This window comes from Psittacula echo (genome assembly GCF_963264785.1).
Source record: "Psittacula echo genome assembly, chromosome: 4".
Lineage (NCBI taxonomy): Eukaryota > Metazoa > Chordata > Aves > Psittaciformes > Psittacidae > Psittacula > Psittacula echo.
The window spans coordinates 40353115-40374386 of record NC_137738.1 but is presented as its reverse complement, the minus strand read 5'-3'; the positions used below and the strand labels follow the sequence as shown (position 1 = coordinate 40374386).

Sequence of the window (21272 nt, the reverse complement as noted above, 5' to 3'; positions counted from 1 at the left end):
CCTCCCACTGGTATAACTCAATTTAATTTCTTTTCCTTTCCAGCCAATCCTGTCTTTCCAATTCTTCTGTTCCCATCTCCTCATCACAAATGGCCATAGTCATCCTTGAATCTTAAATACCTCATAGGCCACACACCTGGGACATTTCCAAAGGCTGCCACATACCCCTTTCTCTTTAAAATCTACAACTTTATCCTCGTCCCTTCAGCTAAATCATTCATCTGGGTCTATTTTTGCCTCACCTACAGAGACCTTTTCTGGCCAACCCAATCCTGCCACAACTGCATCATGAATCCACAAAGGAACACAGATGGATTTGCTGTTGCTACACCAACCATCTCTCAGCATCTAGCTTTTAAACACAAAGAACTAAAGCTGACTGACCTTCACTTACAGCCATTGATCTTACTACTCACCCTCTGCCCTGTCAACCCTACCCAGTCTTCCATCAAGTGTAACATCATTCAGCATTTTTGCATGTGCACCCCATGCCACTATACAGAACGATGTGCCCTGTGTAATTCAGAAAATGTCTTTCCCTCCTTCCTGAGAGGAGTTACACCTACTGTAATAAATGCAAAGGCACATCATCTAACAGAGGAGAGCATGGGCTTTTCCTGTTAGCATTTTTCAGTTAAGGACTGCACAATTGCTAGCCTACACTTCCCATGTGAGTTTAACTTCATCCATTTCCTCTTCTGCAACTTTTCCCACACTTACTGCAGTTATCTCAAAACCTGCCTGCAGAGTCTATGAGCACCCAGTATTTTTACAACCAGCTGCCTGGGGACTTCTGAGTACTGCTACAACACAGCAACTACAGAACACCAAAGGTAAGTGGCAAGAGCCACATCATCAGGGGCAATTCTTCTGACTGAAAGAGGTTGGAATACCTAGCAGAGCACTACTCCTTTGTAAACGATATAAAATTGCATTGTAAGCTAAATGTTTTATGAGGCAAATGGAAATCTCACCAACATTTATGTTTTTGAAAAAATACTCTATGTTACATATGTTGTTAGGAAGAGTTGGGCAATCAACCAATAATTATTCAGCTGTCCCATAAGAGAGACGGAGGGAAGTGACAAAATGACAGTTTGGAGATGGGCCTCATGCACCACAGGGAAACTGCAATTTCACTTCATCTGGGCCTGGACTCCAGCTTATGTTCAACAGACACCTTTAAAACTTGTTAAGCTCTTAACCACTATGAAAGAAGAAATTAATGCAACAGGGAACAACATTTTCCTTCTTAAAATATTCATAAAAATATTTACTTTCAAGGTCTTTTCCCCCCTTACAATATTCAGGTAATATTTTAGCAGGACAGTCCTGGCTCTCACCCCACAAGTGAATTAGGGCTTTATTACTCCCATAAACTGATTTCAAACCACACTGGATCACCCCAAGAGTTCCTTCCCAGAGGATATAGTTTCAGAACTACCTCCAGAAACTTGAACTGCTTTTTCTATCAGGAAAAAAATAATATTTCTGCAACAGACCAACCCTTTCTCAGATATGTTGATATCTGAAAGATGTTTGCTGTGAGAATTTGGGGGCTGGTGTGGCTCCAAAGGCTCTGCATACTTGTCTGTATATTTAACCCATTAAAACAAAAGTGCACGGCTGGAAAAGGGTAGTACATATTTAAAAATCTCACTGTGATTCAAACACAGCTGTATTACCTGCACCAGTGACTTGGTACTGTCACTTCACAAAGATAAAAGACAACAGACTTTACTTCTATGACCAGCCTGCATTCTTGCACACCACATGAAAGAGAACAATGGAAACGTGGCTGAATGTGAGAAAGCACCAAACTGCAATGGCTTTTTGGGTGGGGGTGGACATACTACACATACTACAAAAATCTAATGATTCTCCACCCAAGCATTGCTAGTGAATGACCTCACTGGTTTCCTACATATACTCCAGCAGTCTTCCTGCCATCACTCTATTGAGCCAAGCAATGATGTCAACAGTCCACCTGTGAGAGTGATGTAGCCCTCTGGGTCATGGTCACAGAGAACTTGCATAAAAGCTGTGCCAGTGTTAATTAAATGCACCTCTTGTTTCACTGCTGATCTCCTCTGATAAGGCTCAGCAAATTTTTCCTGGAAAGACTTCCATGCTCTGAGGGAACCAGAGCCAACCATAACACAAAACAAATACAGCTTAGAGAATATGAAGACAACATATTAAATATTTAGGTTAAAAAAAAAAAAAAAGAAAGAAAAAAAAGAGAAAAAAAAAGGATCGCCTGTCAGTGCTGGGGTAAATATAAATCTAATTAATTTACATGTGTTAATACCAACGTTAAACTACAAACACTAATTAGTGCAGATATTTTATTATCTTTTAGCAGTACTTATCTCTTCCATTTGTATTGCTCTTCCCAATTAAATTGGAGTAGAATTCTAACAACCTGCTTTAACACTGAAAAGTTCTGCCAGGTTAGAGTGTGAGGAGCTTGTCCAATAAAAAATTTGCTCTGAGAATGGAGTTTGGCATGTAACTAACATCAGAATTGTCATTGCAACTTTAACAAAGGTGTTGTCCAATAGCATTTATTCTTCCATCAGAAAGGTCTTAGCTGTTAAGAAGGCTCTAAACAGCTTAGATATGAAGGATCCTTTTCCATGAATACAATTAGCCAGCAAGTAAAAAAAGGAAAAAATACATACTCTTTCTTTTCTTCCTATATAAAGAAATCCAATTCACTGTCATGACTGGATGCTTTCATCATATATTGTCACCAGGATTTCTGTAATTCCTCTCCTTGCGGCATCTGGTCTCCAGCCACTGTAAACCTTCAGGACATGCCCTTTTATAGTCGCTTTGTTCTTGTTGACATTTTCAGATAGCTTTATTACTACGAGAACTGTCAAAGGAAGACTTTCAGTTTTGGAACCTGACAACAAAAATATTCCTTCTTGCACAACAGAAAAAGTCCTAATACTTAATTGCTAACAGCAACACACACAAAAAATCTGAAGGTGCCAAAATAGAAAAGCGATCTCAAAAGCAGTGGTACAACTCCTGCTTGTTTCCCAATGGTCACAACCGACAATTCTGAAAGGCAGCAAGCTGGATGTCTTGCCATAAATTTTATTACAGAGAAAGAATTGTATGGTAAGGATGTTAGGAATACATTCATATTCATTCATTCATTTTGATTTGTGGCAATTGTGAAAGTTCCAAGGAGCGTTCTATCTTACATTCCTGAACGTTAGCAATATTTTCCAACCAACCAATGATCGATGTCTATTTAGATTTTTAGTTCTTGGCGATCTTATGTTTATATAGTACCTTGCCCTACAAACTCTCTTGAAATATATAACACTAAGAGTATACTGCCTACACTTCCTGACATGGGAAGAACTCCATGGCTATACTACCTCTCATCAAAGTCAGTGTAACTAACTTGGGTGTATTTTTTACAATATCCCTCGGTAAGAAATCCCATAGATAAAATGTCCTCCACAAGAACAGTGGGTTTTTTTTTTTTGTTCTAAGCGGAAACTGAAAATGAGAGGTAATGCTTGAACTTGTTTGGTTTATATTGCTCCTATGGACAGTTCCTATGGATTTATGAGACTGAACTGCAGCTAGTTCATATCGAAGTGTGCAATGTGTGACTCATTCAGACGGCTCAACCCAAGAACATTTCACTCTGACATCCTATAGAATAGCTCCCTCATGGATTGGAATTAGTTGCTGCCCATTCTTCACTTTCATTCCTTACAACTTTATGACACACAACTTACAGTACAAACTTGAATCCAGGCCATGAAGGAGATACTAGAACTTCTGACAAATTTTATTCTGTCACCAGCAATTGGAATTTGGTCTTACGCAATTTAAACACACAGCTGTGCTCCACTTCTGGCGCATAATGTGGCCATGCAGAAGGAAAGCATAACCCCAAGTCCAGTGAGTTAGAGTGACACAGTTTCCTGAACTCCAGGAACTCTCCTGATCAGAAAGTACTTCCTTCCTTGTTTCAAACAGTTGATTGTTTCAGAGGGAATTCAAAACAATAGATTAGAAACTTTCAACCTTTCCTAAGTGTACTGCTATGCAAGGAAATCAGGCCGTGCTCTGGAAAGATAAGATAACATGGGGAGAGTACTCTTTCCAGAAATGCGATGGCTTTTGCATCCCTTCTCTAGCATCATCCAATGAATCAGCTACATGTAAGTAATACTTCATGCTGTGAGATGTCAGATGCAGTTCAACTACTGTTTGGAATAAGATGTGCATGACTGGCAAAAGGCATGAGCTAACTAGCTTCCCAGCAACTTTGATGAGGCATGTCAGGGAACAAAATATCAGTAGCTCCCTAATCTAACTCTGTACTTTTAAGGACAGGTAGGAAGAAAGAATGACAATTGCCTCTATTTAGCACCTCATTGTTTAAATCTCTAAAAAAGGAGAAAGAATGTGCTACTACTTCTGCAGTTAGAAATCTATCCTTTTCCATCATCACTTACTTTTACAGAACCAGCAGAGATGTTCATAAGGACTGGGAATAGATCAGGCTCATCAGCTAAAAAGCAATCATTTTAATTATACACTTTTTCCTAACAAAATCCTTTCGTCTAAATACATTACAATGCTTTGTAATGACGGATGAAAAATTTAACATTTAGAATATGATCATATCACTACAGTTATTTACAGGCTGCAATTTAAATAAGGAAAGGCAACAGACACATAAATTAACTTTTCTGCAGCATTAGGGTGGCTAACTCTTCTAGACCAGCTGAAAAACATCAGAAACAGAACCAATGGCAAGAGCCTTTCCCTCAGACCCTGTAATCAAAGCTCTTATACGATATTACATTTTCATAACTCTCCTTTCCTATCAATGTAGAGCTACAAAAAATGTCAGGATAAAATCTTTACAAACCCCCAAGAACTCACCTGGTTCTACATGTTATTTTTAGAGACAAACAGGAAATGCACTTCCCTGTCAAGCTGGGTCAAAGGAAGGGGAGTGACTGAGTTGAATACACTGCACTCACCGTTCCTACTAAAGGGTAGATGAATCCAGCTCCAATACTGGCTCGCACATCACTAATTGGCAAAACGAAACCAGTGGGAACACCCTTCCTTTCAGGCTGATGGGAGAGGGATAGATGAGTTTTTGCCATACAAATGGGAAGATTTCCAAATCCCTAACAGAAAAGGGAAAGAGAATAATCAAAAAATGTTTTTAAGATTACAGTAAAGACATTATATGTTTTCACTTTGTTATCAGTATCTTCCAGTAACCCAAAAATCCATATAGCAATAGTTAACCTCAGTTTCTTAACCGCTAATATTTCAGAAAACAACAGAATACTGTGTTTTGCATGCTATTCCCTCTCAGCTCAGGCTCTTAGCTGTAGTGATATCCAGCTTGTAGAGGGAGTTCTCAATCTACAGTTAGGTGCAAATTTGCCTATACAATGGCTAGTGTGCTATTGTCAAGAAGGGCGCAGAACAGGCACTCGACTGAACAAGAAATGTACACCAACTTAATAAAACTCAGTACAGCACTTCCTTCTGGACTTTAATGACCTACTTGGATCTGAGAACAGGATTCATAGTCCAAAGCTCTCTAAGGGTACTAATGTCTTCTTGGAAGTAAATACAAAAGGCTAATAATGCTTTGATTTGTTTTTAAACAAGAAAAAAACTGTATGAGGTGATGGCACCCTCTCCACTAATGACTCAAAAAGTAGTAGAAAATCAGGGAAAGGCCCTCAGCAGCTCCCCCAACACTATTTGTCCGCCAGGTTTTTGATTAACCTTGACTCAAGCTCATTCCGCTCTTCTGTTCAATTCCCTGACATACAGGCATGCAATTCACAAGGCCAGGAGGAGAGGCAGCACTGCAGGGAACTGCCTCTCTAGCCCACTGCTGACAATTCCTTAATGACATTGTGAAATTATTTCCTAATATTACCAATGTTTAGACTAAAAAATGGATTAGAGAATCACAGAAGGAAAAGATAAAGAAATGGATTATTTTGCTTCAAGTACACTAGGTAAGCTTCTTATCCATCTAGAAAATCAAATTAATCCTCAGGAGACTTGTGTAAGAGAAGCCGGCTATATTTCTGCCTGTTTGACTAGGCTACTGAAGTATACTCGGGAATTTTTCCATGACACATCATCCACAGTTTCTATTTTCTGAAAGGAAGGCTCCAGCCTCGTTTACATGCAGAAGCTGTTCCATTACAGAAAATACATTCACCTTTTATTATGGTTTCAAAACTGTTTTCAAACTGTAACAAAGCCCACTCCCACATGCTGTAGGAATGGTGATCTATTTCACCTTTCAGCATCTATAACCCATTGAAAATAGTAGGAAGAGAAAAAAACCCGAACATTTTGCATGTATTGGGAGCTTTGTTATCAACACACATAGCTGTGTGCAGATATTTTTATGTTTGCAAACTCATTTTTTGCTGGTACAGGTGAACACTCATGCCAAAACTAGGCAAATTCACTAACTGCTACTTTTGCAGATGTGCAGTTGTCACATTTAAGGCAGTAATCCAAAATTACCCCTATGCATAGAAAGTATAGAGTGTCACAAATAACCTCTGAACGATTCCAAACACCATATATCTCTTGCAGGAGATGAGATAGCTTTCAAGTTTAAAACCATTTTATTCTATCTAATCTAATCTAAACCAATCTCTACTGACCTCCACAGTTTAGCACCATGGGTAAGTTCATGCCTGTTAGCAAAGCTTTAATAAACACCGCAATCTGAGAACCTTCTACACCCTGATGTTTCTTAAGACTCTCATCCAGCAGATATCTGACTGCATAATTCACTCATGTTCTTACCTGCTGGGTGTAACGATCAACTTGTGACTGTGCAGCAGGAGACAACTCTATATCCTGAGCTCCATACACCTTCTGAGCAATGATCCTTATTTTTTCAACAATAGGAAGCTGCAAAGACAAGGAAATAATACAAGGATGAACACTAGCCAAGAGAAACTAGGATCTGGTTTGCTAAGTGAGAAATCTGAATCTCTCATTTAAATTGATCTTTGTTAAACAGACTTGCTAAAGCATAAAAGCAAGTAAAGGGCACTGGTGATCGATATGATATTCAGTGACAGGTACAGGAATTATGACCATCATTTAGGACCTGCACAATTCGTGCATTACAGAGTTGACAACATGAGCTTACATTCTTGCCTAAGTGGGGAAGAAAATTACTGCCATGTAGTTTTAAAGATCAAGAGTCAGCAAACACTGCAGACACAACGAAGCAAGCTCCACTGGATTAACAGGGATCACTAGACAAACAAATTCCATTTCACAGTAAAGATATTCTACACAGTGAGTGGACAAGGCAACGTAGTAGGCAGTCAGGGAAGGTTCTTCTGAGAAGCAAGAAACTAGCAGAATTTCTTGCTTCTCCTCACTGCCCCTTTGATCATAGTTTCTTTTTTTTTGATTCTCACCTCCTATCCTTCCTAAAATATGTATCTTGAATTGTAGCACTGATATTGTAAAGCACTTTGGACAGTTAAAAAAAATAAAAATGAAAGCATTCTAGCATACACTTAAGACAAGACACTTAAGTTCAACCCCTGCCTCTATGAGTATCCACATCATGTTAGTCAGCTCAAACTGAACACATTCTGCCTTTATGGCTTCTATTTGAAGTCAGATGTAGACTCCCACATTTAAGCCATTAGAAACTTTTCACAGATTTGCAGCAGACAGGTTTTTTTTGTGGTCAGACCAGGCATTTATTTTTTTGTGCCTTCATTTCTGTTTATTTAGCATAAACAATGCCTTCCTCTTTCTCTCTTTTGGTTTCGAATGACCTTGGAGAGAGCAACTGTCACCCATATGGCCTATTTTAAACAAGCAATCCTCTCTGACTTCTTTCAATAAGAACAGGAAGATGAAGGAAGGATCATTCCATCAGTCCAGCTACTTCAGTGCTGACCACAGTTGGCCCGAGATGCGTGCAATACTCCAAGGAACATCCCATCCCAGCAATTGGTACTCTAGCACATTTAATTAACAATACGTGTAGAAGAAGAAGTTGAACAAAATCTAAAGAGATACCACCTGGGGAAGAAGACTTGATAATCTAAAGCAACACAGGATGCACAAGAACTCAAAAGAGAAGCATTTCATTTTATTCCAACAAATGCAAGGAATTGGTTTGTGAATAACAAACTCTATCTGGTGCATTTATAGGAAGTTCCACAGTTAATAACATTTTTGCAATGCCTGTCTAGAAGTAATGGGTTTTCTGCAAAGATGCATCAGTTGAAGGGCTTGTGTCAGACTGACCTTTTTTGTATTTATGATTGAATTTTAGAAAAATTAAAGTTTAAAGTAGTCTGCCTTTACATTAATAAATAAATCCAGTAACACAGACATCACAAGAAAAGAAGCTTGCAGACTTTCAAGTAACTTCAATATAAGACAGTTGAAAGCTACTAAGGCTCAAATAAAATCCCCCCTCAGACAGGAAACTTCAAAGTGAGGTTTAAAGATGTTCCACAAGACGCTTTGTGAACATACTGACTGTATGTGTATTGCACCTCAATTGGGTGGAATGATGTCATGTTCCTGACTTCAGGCTTTTTAAAGGAATCCAAGCAGTGCAAAAAAATCCAATGAGGATTGGAGATAATGCATTGCAAATATCCTGGATATAATACCTGCCAGCATTAAGCTGAATGGATATAGATAGCTGTCACAAGATGAAACTTCTCTCAGGTTATTAAATATGTTCATACCAATGGCAGTTTTAAACACCACAGAAGATGTGCAAAACGTCTGCTAACTTGCTTTTCGAGCACTGCTTGCTTGATGTCCAGGACTAACAGCAACAGCAACGGCAAACGGAATACTACTCTCTGTTGTCAGTAGGCTGACGTCAAAACTAACAGCTTTCTGTTTAAACATCAGTAAATTCATTGAGATGGAGATTTTCATTTAGATTCAACTTACATTTGTGTCAAAATATTTCAAACTAATTTGACAGCAGCATAATAGCTATGCCCTCAGCTCTCTCACAGTGGAGCTGTAGTTTCCAAATGAAACCCAGCAGAGCTCTGGCTAACATCAGAGGAGACTGCTTTAATAACAGTGGTGGCATTCTGCTCCTCCTAGGCTTTGTGCAATACCTTGCAAGACTGAGTCGAACTGGACAGTCAAACTGTATCTCTACAGATATCTTTTTTTAACTAGAATTTCAGATACTTTTCAGACCAGTACCCACACCTCACATTTTGAAATGTAAACTCAGAAGAATCACCAGCTGATACGGGAGCGTGCATGGCAAACAAAAGTGGTTTTCTGAGATCATCATATATTTTTGCAAGGCAGGCTCTTACAAACAGGTGAGGCTATGTGCACGGTGTTAGAGGAGAGTTTGAGCCTATTTAATCTCCCAACACAGGCAGATGAGCCCTCGCTAAGCCTAATTAGGAGAGAAATCAGCAGGGAGGCACAGATGCTCTATACATATTAAGACAGTCCATGCATGTGCACACTCTTAAACACCCTTCCTTCCTGAAGTTTTGAGGAGTAGGCTCAAGTAGGAGTTTGAGCACCACACCATGCTAATGATCCACCTGTTTCCTAGTATTTAGTGGGATTTTTAAGTGATTATCTATTTAGAATCACAATGTAACAGCATTTAGAGCTAAAAAGTTCCCTGTATTTCAGTTATCTAGTAATACTGCTGGAAAACTTCATTTTAATTTAACTTAAAGAAGTATTTTTGAAAGAAAAGCCACCTCGTACTTTACATGAGAAAAAAAAATTCATTTTGCTTGAAGATAACTTACTGGTATTTATCAGAAAAGAAGCCCTAGTAATTCAAGAGACTTTTTACATATATGACATACCAGAAGCCTGGATTTTTACAAGACACTTGTAGGAACAATTCTTACTTTTTTTTATTTAGTCTTTAAAGGCAAGTTTAGCTTTAGGTTTTCAACAAAACTGTTGATTATTCAGCTCTTTACTATGGAAAAACTCCAACTGATGGGCACAGGCAGTCACCATATGTAGTAATGCTTCACAGTGCTAATTCATATGAAAAAGTGCTTAACTGAATTTGACGGGGTTGAAAAATAGAGGCATATTGCACAAGGAACTAAATCATTAAGGGATTTTAAGCTGGATTTTTTTCTCCAGCTGATACCAGACTCTTCTAAAAAAATCATGTGAGCCACCTATTTGTACCTTAAACACCTTGGTCAAACATTTGCCAGCAGAAACCATGTATCTTAGACACTCAGAAAATAGAAGTAATTTTACATCTCTCACTTTTTTTGTCTGAGAATTTTCTACAATGGCTTAGGGTGTTCCTGAACCAATTGTTCATTCCCACTTGTGAACAACACGGCACCCTCAGTGCCTTGAACTACTAAATACTAGAAATAGTACTAGAAACTATCTGCCAGACATCAGTAAAACAGTCCTAATGAAAGAAGGATGAAAAGTCTCATTCAAATGGTGGGTGTCGATGCACTCGTATGAACAGCAACCTCGTTCCACAGAACCTCTGCTATCTGGAAAGCTATGGTAATAATGATATTTAAAAAATGTGCAGTATCAAAAGCATGAAAGATTTATGCTCAGCAATAAAAGCTCTTCCTCTTCTCATTTCCCTTATGTAAGGTTGTGAATGTTACACAGCCAAGGACATTTAGATGGAGAACAGGTGATAAGATACACAATAGACAGTATGGATTTAGACAAAAACTGACTTCTGTGCAACTACGTATTAATACTAATGCTGAAGAAATTATGGCAGCTTCAGAGAATTCATTACAAATTCAATTTTAGCTTCTCAAAAAAACGATAGCATGAAATGCTCTATGTACATTTATACCAAATACGAGAAGGTGCTACAGGGCCACACAGTATAAATATTTGCTGACAAGTAGCTTTGATGTTTCTCTCAGAAACAACCAATCTCCCCAGCCTTGCCAGAGACAATGTGCATTTCTGAAATCTCACACATTCAGAGCTACCAAAGCCATATGCTTCTTCTGAAGCAAACACAAACACACATGCTTGTTGAGGCTGCCAAGCACCCACACCATAAACAGGATTATCTCCTTGGCTAAAGCACAAGTGCTACACCATAACTGCACAAGCTGCTTTCACCAAATCGGTATCTGTGTAGCTGTACATCTCGTTACTTGATAGAGAATAATCAAGCTAAGAATCAGCAGTGATAGAGAAGAGGCTCCCGTTCCCAAGACTAAACTGATTATCCAGATGAAATCACACCAGTGCTGTCACCCAGCCACACTGCTACTTCCACCAGCCATTTCACTTGCAAGACATGATGTTAGTGAAAACTGGTGCTGTTTATTATACAATTTTCTTTCTTGCAACACTATCAAAGCAAGGTTTAACCAAAACTTCATTTAATAACTGTTTAATTTCTGCTACCCTTTCCTCACATTTCCTTCACTCTCCATCTCTTCCTTCAACTATAATGTGAAGGACTGCAGATTATTTTTCCATGTGGTGCTTGGTGAGGATTTCCATGGACAGCAGTTCAGCTTCAAGAAACTATTCTTCACCCTCCCTTCCTCTGCTGCTCACACTCACCCATGTGCCAGTGCAATGAGAGGGCAGCACCGCTGTTTGTGTAGCTGCACATACCAGAGAAAGTGATAGCGGCTGAAATTTAACCCAGGTTAAAAAACCCCTGTTGTAACCCTGATGAGATCACACATCCAGTTTACCATAAAGACAAAGCCAGTATAAAGCAGAGAGACAGAGATGGCTTAAATACTGTATCTACAGAAAGAATTACTCAAACTGTTCAAAAGTGGTCACTGAAATGTACCAGCAGAAACAGCGAGTTGGGCAGGGAAACATGGCTTGGGCTGGGATTCCTGAAATCAGTCTTGTTGCCAGAAGTCAGAATCATGTGAAACGAAATACGCAGATTACCCACGACCTGCCTTGAGACTGTGCTCAGGATTCCCATCTTTTGCATCCTAATCTGGACATCTGACTTTAAGCTGTTTGGCTGCTGGAGAAAGGAGTTAATCTTTTTAACTCCCCATAGCGAATCCCTGAGACTGCTTAAAACAACCTGTTTCATTCCTCCTTCCTTTCTGCTGACTTCCTTACTAAAACAGAGTCCAACAGAAAACATCTCTGAAAAGCCAGAGTCAATAGCAGTTGTAGCTAAACCACACTATTATGAGAAGCACTGGTGTTAGCTAGCTTAAATTGAATACCTTAGGTGAATGCTTGTCAGTGCAGCACTGTCTGAAGGGATCTGTTTTGGATATTATACAACATAAATATTTACAACTATTTATTCTCTGAGAAAACATAAGATTCTGCTGAAAAACCTGCATTTAACCAGAAAATATACAAAAGCACCTATTAACTTGTAAAATTATTACATTTACTTCAAGTTCTTTAAACATTCACTTTAGTCTCACTGTCTGTTTCTAACTATGAGACCACCACAGTTTAATTATGAGGTCACAACCTCTCGGTTTACTGTTATTGTTAAAATAAGCTGCTTGGTTTTAGTGAAATTCTTAAAATAGTTCAAAATCGAAGGCACTAGCTTTTTTTTTTTTTTTTTCTTAAATTTTAACTTATGCATTCACTGAAAGCAATAAAAAAGACTCGCTGGTTGGCTAAGTGAAACAGTATGCAGACATCACTCATTCGTCTTTTTGGGAAGGTTGCCAAATGAAAACATATGATTAAAGTATGTCTGAAGGTGCTGTGGGGGTGACAGACTGCAGTGCAAAAACAATAGCTGACTCTGCACGTTCAAATTCCTACTTCTAGTTTTTACCCTGGATAAAATAAAACCATATTTATTGAAGTATCTGTGTATTCTGGTTACAGAAGATCTGTGGCTGACAGAAAGATTCCCAAGTCTTCAGCACTCCCCTTCCTCTGCTGGCACAGGACAAGATTTTGTGTTTTTTAAAAAGCATATTCAGTCAAGTTAAACAGTTTGTGAATCAACACCTAAGCCTGTGGCCTTAGAGATGTATTTTCCATTTCCCCAACTTTGAAACTCCAGCTGTGACCAAGAAAATTGCTTCATGCAAAGAATAGGAAAATAGTGAAAGCAAACTCAGAAGTGCAGTGCTATCAGGAGCCTACAGCCTCAAAAAATAGGGATGGAGTGGAAGAAAGATAGCTTCCAACACCCAATTCAGAGGAAGAATTGTCCAGAATCCACCAAAATCTCTTTAATGGGAGTGGCAGGAGAGGCTGGTACAGCCTCAAGGAATTCCTCTTTCATGTGTCTTCACTGCTAGATAGCTTACTAGCAGTAGGGTGAGGGGAAATAGTTTAAAAACTAGCATACCCAGGAGGGCAGCACAGTCTGCATTTTGAGATGAGAAATGACCTCTATCATTTATTAGGAAAAGTTTCAGTAAGGAGCATATATATATTTATTCTCACTCTGGTAGTTCTTAAGGACCTTCCAATGGGTCCATATATGATTAAACTCAAGAAAGACACAGAAGTTATTTGCCTCTTAGGCAAAAGAACAGACCTACGCTGGGCTGATGTGAGAGCAGACACACAATGGATACCTTTCACGGCTTAACAGCCATGGTCTTAGTGGAGGAAACAGAAAATACCCCTAGTACCTCTGACAGCACCCCCCATTCAATCACAATGGGATTGAAAAGGTGACCAGTTCGATGACCAAACTGTGGACTTATGCTCCAGATTTCCCAGGTTATAGCTAATTATATAAATATATAAAATAACAGTATACATAAATAAAATATGTATTATTAATAAATTAAATCTATATTATAATAAATATTATAGCTGCCAAGGAGAGGTGCCATGCTTGACCTTGTGCTCACCATCAGGGATGGGCTGGCGGGGAATGTGATGCTCCAAGGCAGCCTTGGCTGCAGTGAACACAAGATGGTGGAGTTTAAGATCCTCAGGGCAATGAGAAGGGCATGCAGCACACTCATTGCCCTGGACTTCAAGAGAGCAGACTTTGGCCTCTTCAGGAACCTGCTCAGTAAGGTTCCATGGGATAAAGCCCTGGAAAGCCCAAGACTGCTGGTTGATATTCAAGGATCATGTGCTCCAAGCTCAGGAGCACTGTATCCCAAGAAGAAGGAAATGGGGCAAGAAGGCCAGGTGGCCTTCTATGATGGAGTTACAAAACCGATAGATAGGGGCAAAGCAGCTGATGTCATCTACCTGGACTTGTGCAAAATGTTCAACACTGTTCTGCACAACATCCTTGTCTCTGAACTGGAGAGACATCAATTTGATGGATGGACCACCCTATGGGTAAAGAATTGGCTGGATGGCCGCACGCAATGAGTTGTAGTCAACAGCTCAATGTCCAACTGGAGATGGGTAATGAATGGTGTAACAAGGCCAGGTTGGACAGAGTCTTGGGTGACACAGTCTAGTGTGAGATGTCCCTGCCCCTGGTAGGGGGGTTGGAACTAGATGATCTTAAGGTCCTTTCCAACCCTAACCATTCTATGATTATGCTCCCAGGAGGGGAAGAAAAACACCAGTGCTGAGGCTGCTAACTGCTTGAATGCCTCCCTGAGAAGTGCTGCTTCTCAACCTCATTCCCACTGGATGGCTCCAAGCTGAGAAAGCTCTCCTTTGTTCTTCAGTCTGGCCAGGCAACTCACTACACTCAGCCAAAATAAGTGTGCAATCAACTTCCACAGTACAACCTGGAATTGTTTTCATTTGTCATGATGTTACCTAAAGGCAGAGCACTGGAAAAAATAGATGTCATCTGACAAACTTGGAAGACTGGAACAACTCCTTCTCTCCTTTTTGTGACCTTTACATGCTTCAATTTAGTTTTCCAATGCTGCATAAATCACATAATTTGAGGCTTTTCTGTTGGGTTTTATCTGTCAGGTTACCATCTCAGTCTTTAAATGGGACAATACTAACTCACTGACTGGCCAGATATGCTTATCCAGCCTCGTGCCATATGCCTGTCCTTCTGTCTCCTGGAGTGTTAGTCCATTGCGCACCAGCTGTCTTGGAGGAAGGGGCAATGCACCTCTTAAAAACTTAATGCCTGCCTTTATTCAGACCTGTGTTTCCTCTCCCAGGTTAAGGAGGGCTGCTGTAAGTCAAGGGCGAGTTCACCACAGGAAAAAAGAGGAGACCAGGATTGTGAAAGAAGACAGATTACTCAACAGTCATACATCAGTGAGGAATATAGCTTCCCCCCTGCCAAGAAGAGGCACTGAAGCCAGATAAATTTGGGAATGGGATGTATACGTTTCCATCGTCTCCTATCATCCCACTAGTTATCTAAACTTACTTTTAATGGGTCAGTCAGCTTTGAGTAATAACTTTCTGCTGCAACTTAAACACTCATACTTCAATAAAAGTGAACCCAGAAGGGAAGTCAACAGCGATAAGAGAGCTGATATTTTGATATTTTCCTTCTGAAGTAAGAATATATACAATTAAAAAAAAAAAAAAACTAACAAAACCCCAAACCCCAAAACAAAACCGAAACCCCAACACCACAGATTATTTCATAGTGTTCAGGAGGATTTTAAACCAAATCCATCCTCAAAACACTGAAGAAAAATTCTTGGTAAGAAAAAAATTCAACAGTAAAGTAAGAGGTTAGTGTGCAGTGGGGGCAAAAATCCATATTAAAACCACACGCTACTATAGTATTTGTTACAATTACTGCTAATAATGAGTGATGGAACTACGTCCTCTCACTTACATCGCCTCTAGGCACAATGACAGGGAGAAACCATCTGTCTGAATGCCATCTTATTATCTCTACTCTTTCTTAATTGTCTATTACCCCACCTATTACTCAAAATAAAGTTGACTCTTATCCTGTTAATCATAGTTACCGCTTTGAACAGAAGATATCAGTTCTCTAAACTGCTACATCAAAAAAATCCTATTACAATCTTAATTAATATCTGGACAGGCTTATTTGGAAGAGGTGTCTTTCCTTCACGTCTCTCTGAGTCCAGTGACCAAATGACCTACCATACTGTACAAGCGATAGCATTGCTGTTTCACTCGGCTACTTCCAACTGCTTCAGTCCCTATCCTTTGCATAGCAAGAATGAAACAGAAGCCTGAACTTTACACTTTACTGGTTTTGTTGGCCTGAATTTACTTCTTTTACAGTATTTTTAAATCCTTTCAACATATTTTTGAGGCTTATAATACTTAAGTTATGGGATATTAAGTTGATGTAAAGATGTGATTTATTCCCTTTGCGCTTAAGATCATGCTGCTTATGCAACACAGAACAGAAAAATGTGTCTGGGAAAGACATTAAAGTAGAAATCAATCTCATTTTCTTCCTTCATACTCCACCCTTACCAATCCTTTCTACTCATTCATACCACAAGACTGTAACCTACATGGAATATTGTAACACCAGAGCTTGGGACTCATCAAATGATAATGTACTATCTCTGTAACATAAGTGTCCTATAGAGAAAACTATTACACATATTTCTGAAAGATTTTTTTTTTGGTTTCCGTTTTATTATGCAAGACCCAAAAAATGATATCCTCTGTTTCCAGAGTATCTCATTAGAGACAAACTCAGAAAGGCAGATACATCATCCATTTTTTGGCTGTAAAAATGTTCTGTGGGCAAAATGCTTTGAATAGATGCTGCAGCACTCAAATTCGCAAGGTATTTCCATCTATTCTGTGGAGGCAGTAGTTTATACCAATAGGAGCTGGCTGAATTACTGACATTTGGGAAAACAATGTGAGAGGTGGAAAGAAGAAATAAAATGGGTGCAACAGATATGGAGTACGTATCAGGGAGGAGAGTGAAAGACAACATAGGGCATATCTACCTCAGGCTGAACTTTTTACTGGAGAGAAGAATCAAAACAGGAACTTTCAGCCACTTAAAAGAATGAAGCTGAGATTCTGCTGTTAAAAAATAGCAGTCAGATATTTTCTAAAGAAAGTTAAGTAGCACTATCAACTGGGCAACAGGATCTGAAACTTGACAAGGGCTTCTTCGGTGCCAGAGAAGTCTGTTTTGCTGCCCAAATTTTAACCCACCCACATTTCGACAGTCAGAAAGGTCCCGAGAAATCATTTGTATAACCTTCTCAGCAATACAATCCTCCAAATGTTCTGCCTGCATGGAGGTACTCCAGCGTAGTACTTTTGGGGGCCTGAGCAGCCCTTCCTTGCAAGCTGCTCTTCTTGACAGTTCATGCTGCTGAGATGTTACTTTGCAGACAGACAACTGCAATAACATAGTCTCCCAGTCCTCAATCTCAGAACTGAAACTTGGACCACAATATCCTTTGTTAGGTTATCTGACTAACTGACTAAGCAAACTAAACACAAAACCCAAGCAAGGATCAGAGGAACAATGATAGGTGGAGTAACCCTAGTAATGTAATCAGTGGAAAAACCTAATCAGTGAAAATAAGAGCACATTGAATTGCTTGTTGCCTAAGACCATACAAGGGGAAGGATGGGACCATTGTCCTTGGTGTGAAATGGAGAGTCAATGGAGAAACTCATCAGAAAACTTTGCAAATGAAAGGGTGTGACTGGCTACAGCAGCACAGGTTTGCTGTAGGAGGAAGAGCATATTCCACATAAGTGTAAAACTCATGACAGGATTTTTGAAGGGGACTGTGGAAATGTGTAAAGATTGTTAGGGCATGTTTAGTAGAAGGACCAAAGATGCAGAACCAGTGTAATCAAGATGGATTGAGGAGGAAGAAATATGGGAAAAAAATAGAGGGAAAAGGTGAAGATACGGCCAGTTGAGTGTAAAGGTGTTTGGTCAGCAGCTTGTCTGACTGAAGTCTGAGCTTGAGGACTACAGTCTGTCCTCTATTCTCATTAAATCTGATTTCTACCTTCTGTGTGTGTGTGCTTTCTACTCTAGATGTGTATGTATCAATGCTAAAGAGCAGGAGGAGAGGTATGAATGCCAGCAGCTGGAGTGAGCTGTGAACCTCAGTGGATCCTGTTGCCAGCAACTGGAGCAGGACAGGGGTACTGCAGGCTGCTCCTGAAGAGACTGAGGATCTAAGGCTTACAGCAGCAGTGACCCATATACCATGTGTGTCATATTGTGCTAGAAGACTCCAATCCTGACTGGCAGGAGAGAAGGAACAGGAGTGGGCAACCTACATTCTTCGTGTTCATCTGAGGGCCGTGGGTGTGTAAGTGGATGCTGGTAAACACTGCTTTCTCTCTGCATAGACCTGTCTGTCTGAGCAGACATGTAGCATGAATGTGAACATGCTACCTGCTCATACAGAGACTGAATGCTTCAGGGAGCCACAACTTGGTGCAATAGCCATGACAGTGAGACAGTAACTATATTTCATTTTAGCTGATTGTCAGGACAAATATGTCTGTGAGGTCTTTGTGGAGAAGTCTCCCTAATAATTTGTGAATGTTTCACCTATAGACATACTTTTATGCTAAACAAGAAAGTATCAGAATCATCATTCAATGCACTAAATAACCAGCATTACCAGCAAGTATCCTGCTCCTCTGATTAGATAAGCCACAGATTGTTTTGTTCTCTCCAGCTTTTGTGATTTTAAGCCAAGTCAAGCCCTTCTCCAAGTATGTTAGATAGCTTTGTTGCAATGTTCTTGTTTTAAATCCAACACTGATGCAGCATGCATTTATTAGAACAAAAAACAACAAAAAAAACCCCTTACCAACCAACCAACCAGCCCTTCAGAAGATCAAATAAACCCTCTTACCTCCAAGCTGTAGAGATACTTGAAACTGGTTTTCTGCCTGGCTGCCTCTTCCACAGCTTGAGCTAATTTTACTGCTCCTCCACCACCAGCTGACCAGTGATTGCAGGGTACAGCATCAAATGCTCCAGACTGCTTTGCAATCTTACACACCAGATCAACCTCAGCAGCAGAGTCGGTTCTGCCAACCAAACAGTTCCATCTCATTATTTTAATTAGTTCTCTTTTATAACATTATATACTTAGCCTTATTCTACAATCAACAGTTGTAAAGCAAGTCTACATACAAACTGTACCATATACATAACGCATTTATATACAGTGTATGTATGTGTTATAGGCAATTAACATGCAAGATTAATAGTTCCATAACAGTATATACATTTTTAGTGGTTTTAAAACCTTAAGAACAAGTTAGGATTTAAAGGTCTTTATATTCATAATGGAAAAAGGAAACTCTTTAATAGCTTAATTGGTCCATGCCAAAATGGATTAATATAAAAATCAAGAACAGTGTGAAATTTTAACTGTGGATTTACTCACAAGAGTAATGAAAGACTAGACTTACTTGAAGATGTTTAGAGCAACCACAACAGGAACTCCAAAGAGCTGAGCAATTTGAATCTGTTTTTGTAGATTACAGCAGCCATCAGCTACCAGCTGGAGATTCTGTGCATTTAAACAAAAATTAATGGAAATTGTAAGATACATCACGCCTTCTCCAGCCAAAGAATTTTCCATAAATTAAACTGAACATAAACAGTGCTGATCATGACAGTTGCAGGCAAGTAAAATGCTTCCAGACAAAAATATCTTGACACTTATTAATTCTCATTTCAGTTAATAAGCAACAGACATATTTAAGTAACTAAGCAGTGCCCCAAATTTGTACATGAATGCATTGCTGTCTTCTGGGACAGAAGACGACAGTGCAGCTGATGACTGGTTGCCTGTCACAATTGTGAAAGGGCTGTTAGTCTCTAGACGTGCTAGATGCATAGTCTAATCTATATATACATATATATCCCAGAAAAAAACATATTACTGGATTTCCTTATTTATTCTTTTACCTCACACTTTGTAGGCCTTAATTGCAACAGCACACATACCCCTTAGTCTGATAAAACCAAAAGACCATACTTTGTCTACAGTGAACAGACAAGAAAACAAACCTCTAGAATACACTCTTGTTTGAAGAGTGACATCCAACACCAAATGTGAAGCACAAAGGGATTAAACCTGTTGTTTAATGAATAGGTTAAGCTATCATTAATTCAGGGAGTGTTTTTGACCTCTGCACCACTCTGCTCTTGTGCTTCCTTAAATGACACTATGATGGACTGAAGAGCTGATCAGTCTGACAATTTCGTGGGTCTGGAAAAAATACTGGAAAAAAGCTATTTTTCAGCTAGCTCAGTTCCTCAGTACAATCTACCATGCAGTCACACACATAGCACACACAAGAGGGATAACACTAAGCAGCTGGGGGAAGATGAGATGGCTTTACTTGTTGGCAATGCCTGTTAGAGGTGTTCACTGAATGTCAGCATTACAGCATGCTATTGTGAAACATGAGGGTGCACACCATCTATTCAGAAGAACAAGTTCTGATTCTTCATACAGCACGTTAGTATGTCCCTTTAAACAAAAACTTCTCCTGAAGCTTTATAATAGGTTCTCTTACCTCTTCTGTGTATTCTTTCTTCAAGGGGGCACCAGCAGTTACCTGGAATAATAAACAGTCGACATCATCACAGATTGACACTTGTCATAATCCTAATTGGTCACAAGTGCACTTTTGCTTACTTTTCATACTGCCAGTCAGCACATAACATTGCGTGCAACATCTCAGCTTGACTGCAGCTTCTGTTTTATTCCAATAAAACTAACACATGGAAAAAAGCAACACTTCCTATTGTATTTGAATATCAAGATACAGGTAGTAATTCAGCAACTAGTTGCAAAAGACTTATTAGAGGGGAGGTAATTGGATCCCATGCTTAACAATGCACCAGCAGTGCAAAGACAATGAACAGCAACTTCCAACAGCCAACTGAAGGAGTAACGGTTACACAGCCGTCCAGAAGAACATCATCTTTGGGTGTTCTGTAATTAGTGCCCATGACAAGGAGCTGAATGCAAATAATTTACTCTGCTGGAAAGCACAAAGGTACACAGAAAAAGAGTACCACCAGAGTACTATTCTGAATCTCCAAGGACCACAACACATTGATCCCAGGTACTGGACTTAGTCACTTTGGTTTTGGTCCATTTCATAGCTAATCTCCCAGTAAAAATATCTACATGCCCCTATGATACATTATGTAAACAAATGAAAGCTTGATACTTCTAAAGATAAGATCAGACAGAAATAGAAACAGTTATTAAGACATATTTAAGTTCTATTTTTGATAGATTTAATGATACACACATGACAATACCTCTGCACTGGTAGGCATGGAAGAATATCAATAAAAATAAAGAAAACTTGCATTAGAAGTGGACTAAAAATGTAGGAAG

General features: G+C 39.3%; 1 protein-coding gene across 1 annotated transcript in view; it reads right to left on the bottom strand.

Moving 5' to 3' along the window:
- MTHFD1L (methylenetetrahydrofolate dehydrogenase (NADP+ dependent) 1 like) overlaps window positions 1-21272 on the bottom strand; it is a gene marked incomplete at both ends in the record, with an annotated part of 146668 nt that overhangs the window by 35673 nt on the left and 89723 nt on the right. The window contains 5 exons of the mRNA XM_080615238.1: window positions 5028-5180; window positions 6847-6954; window positions 18756-18933; window positions 19321-19421; window positions 20437-20478. Of these exons, the coding sequence (XP_080471364.1) occupies window positions 5028-5180; window positions 6847-6954; window positions 18756-18933; window positions 19321-19421; window positions 20437-20478 (582 nt within the window). The remainder of the gene's footprint in view (window positions 1-5027; window positions 5181-6846; window positions 6955-18755; window positions 18934-19320; window positions 19422-20436; window positions 20479-21272) is intronic.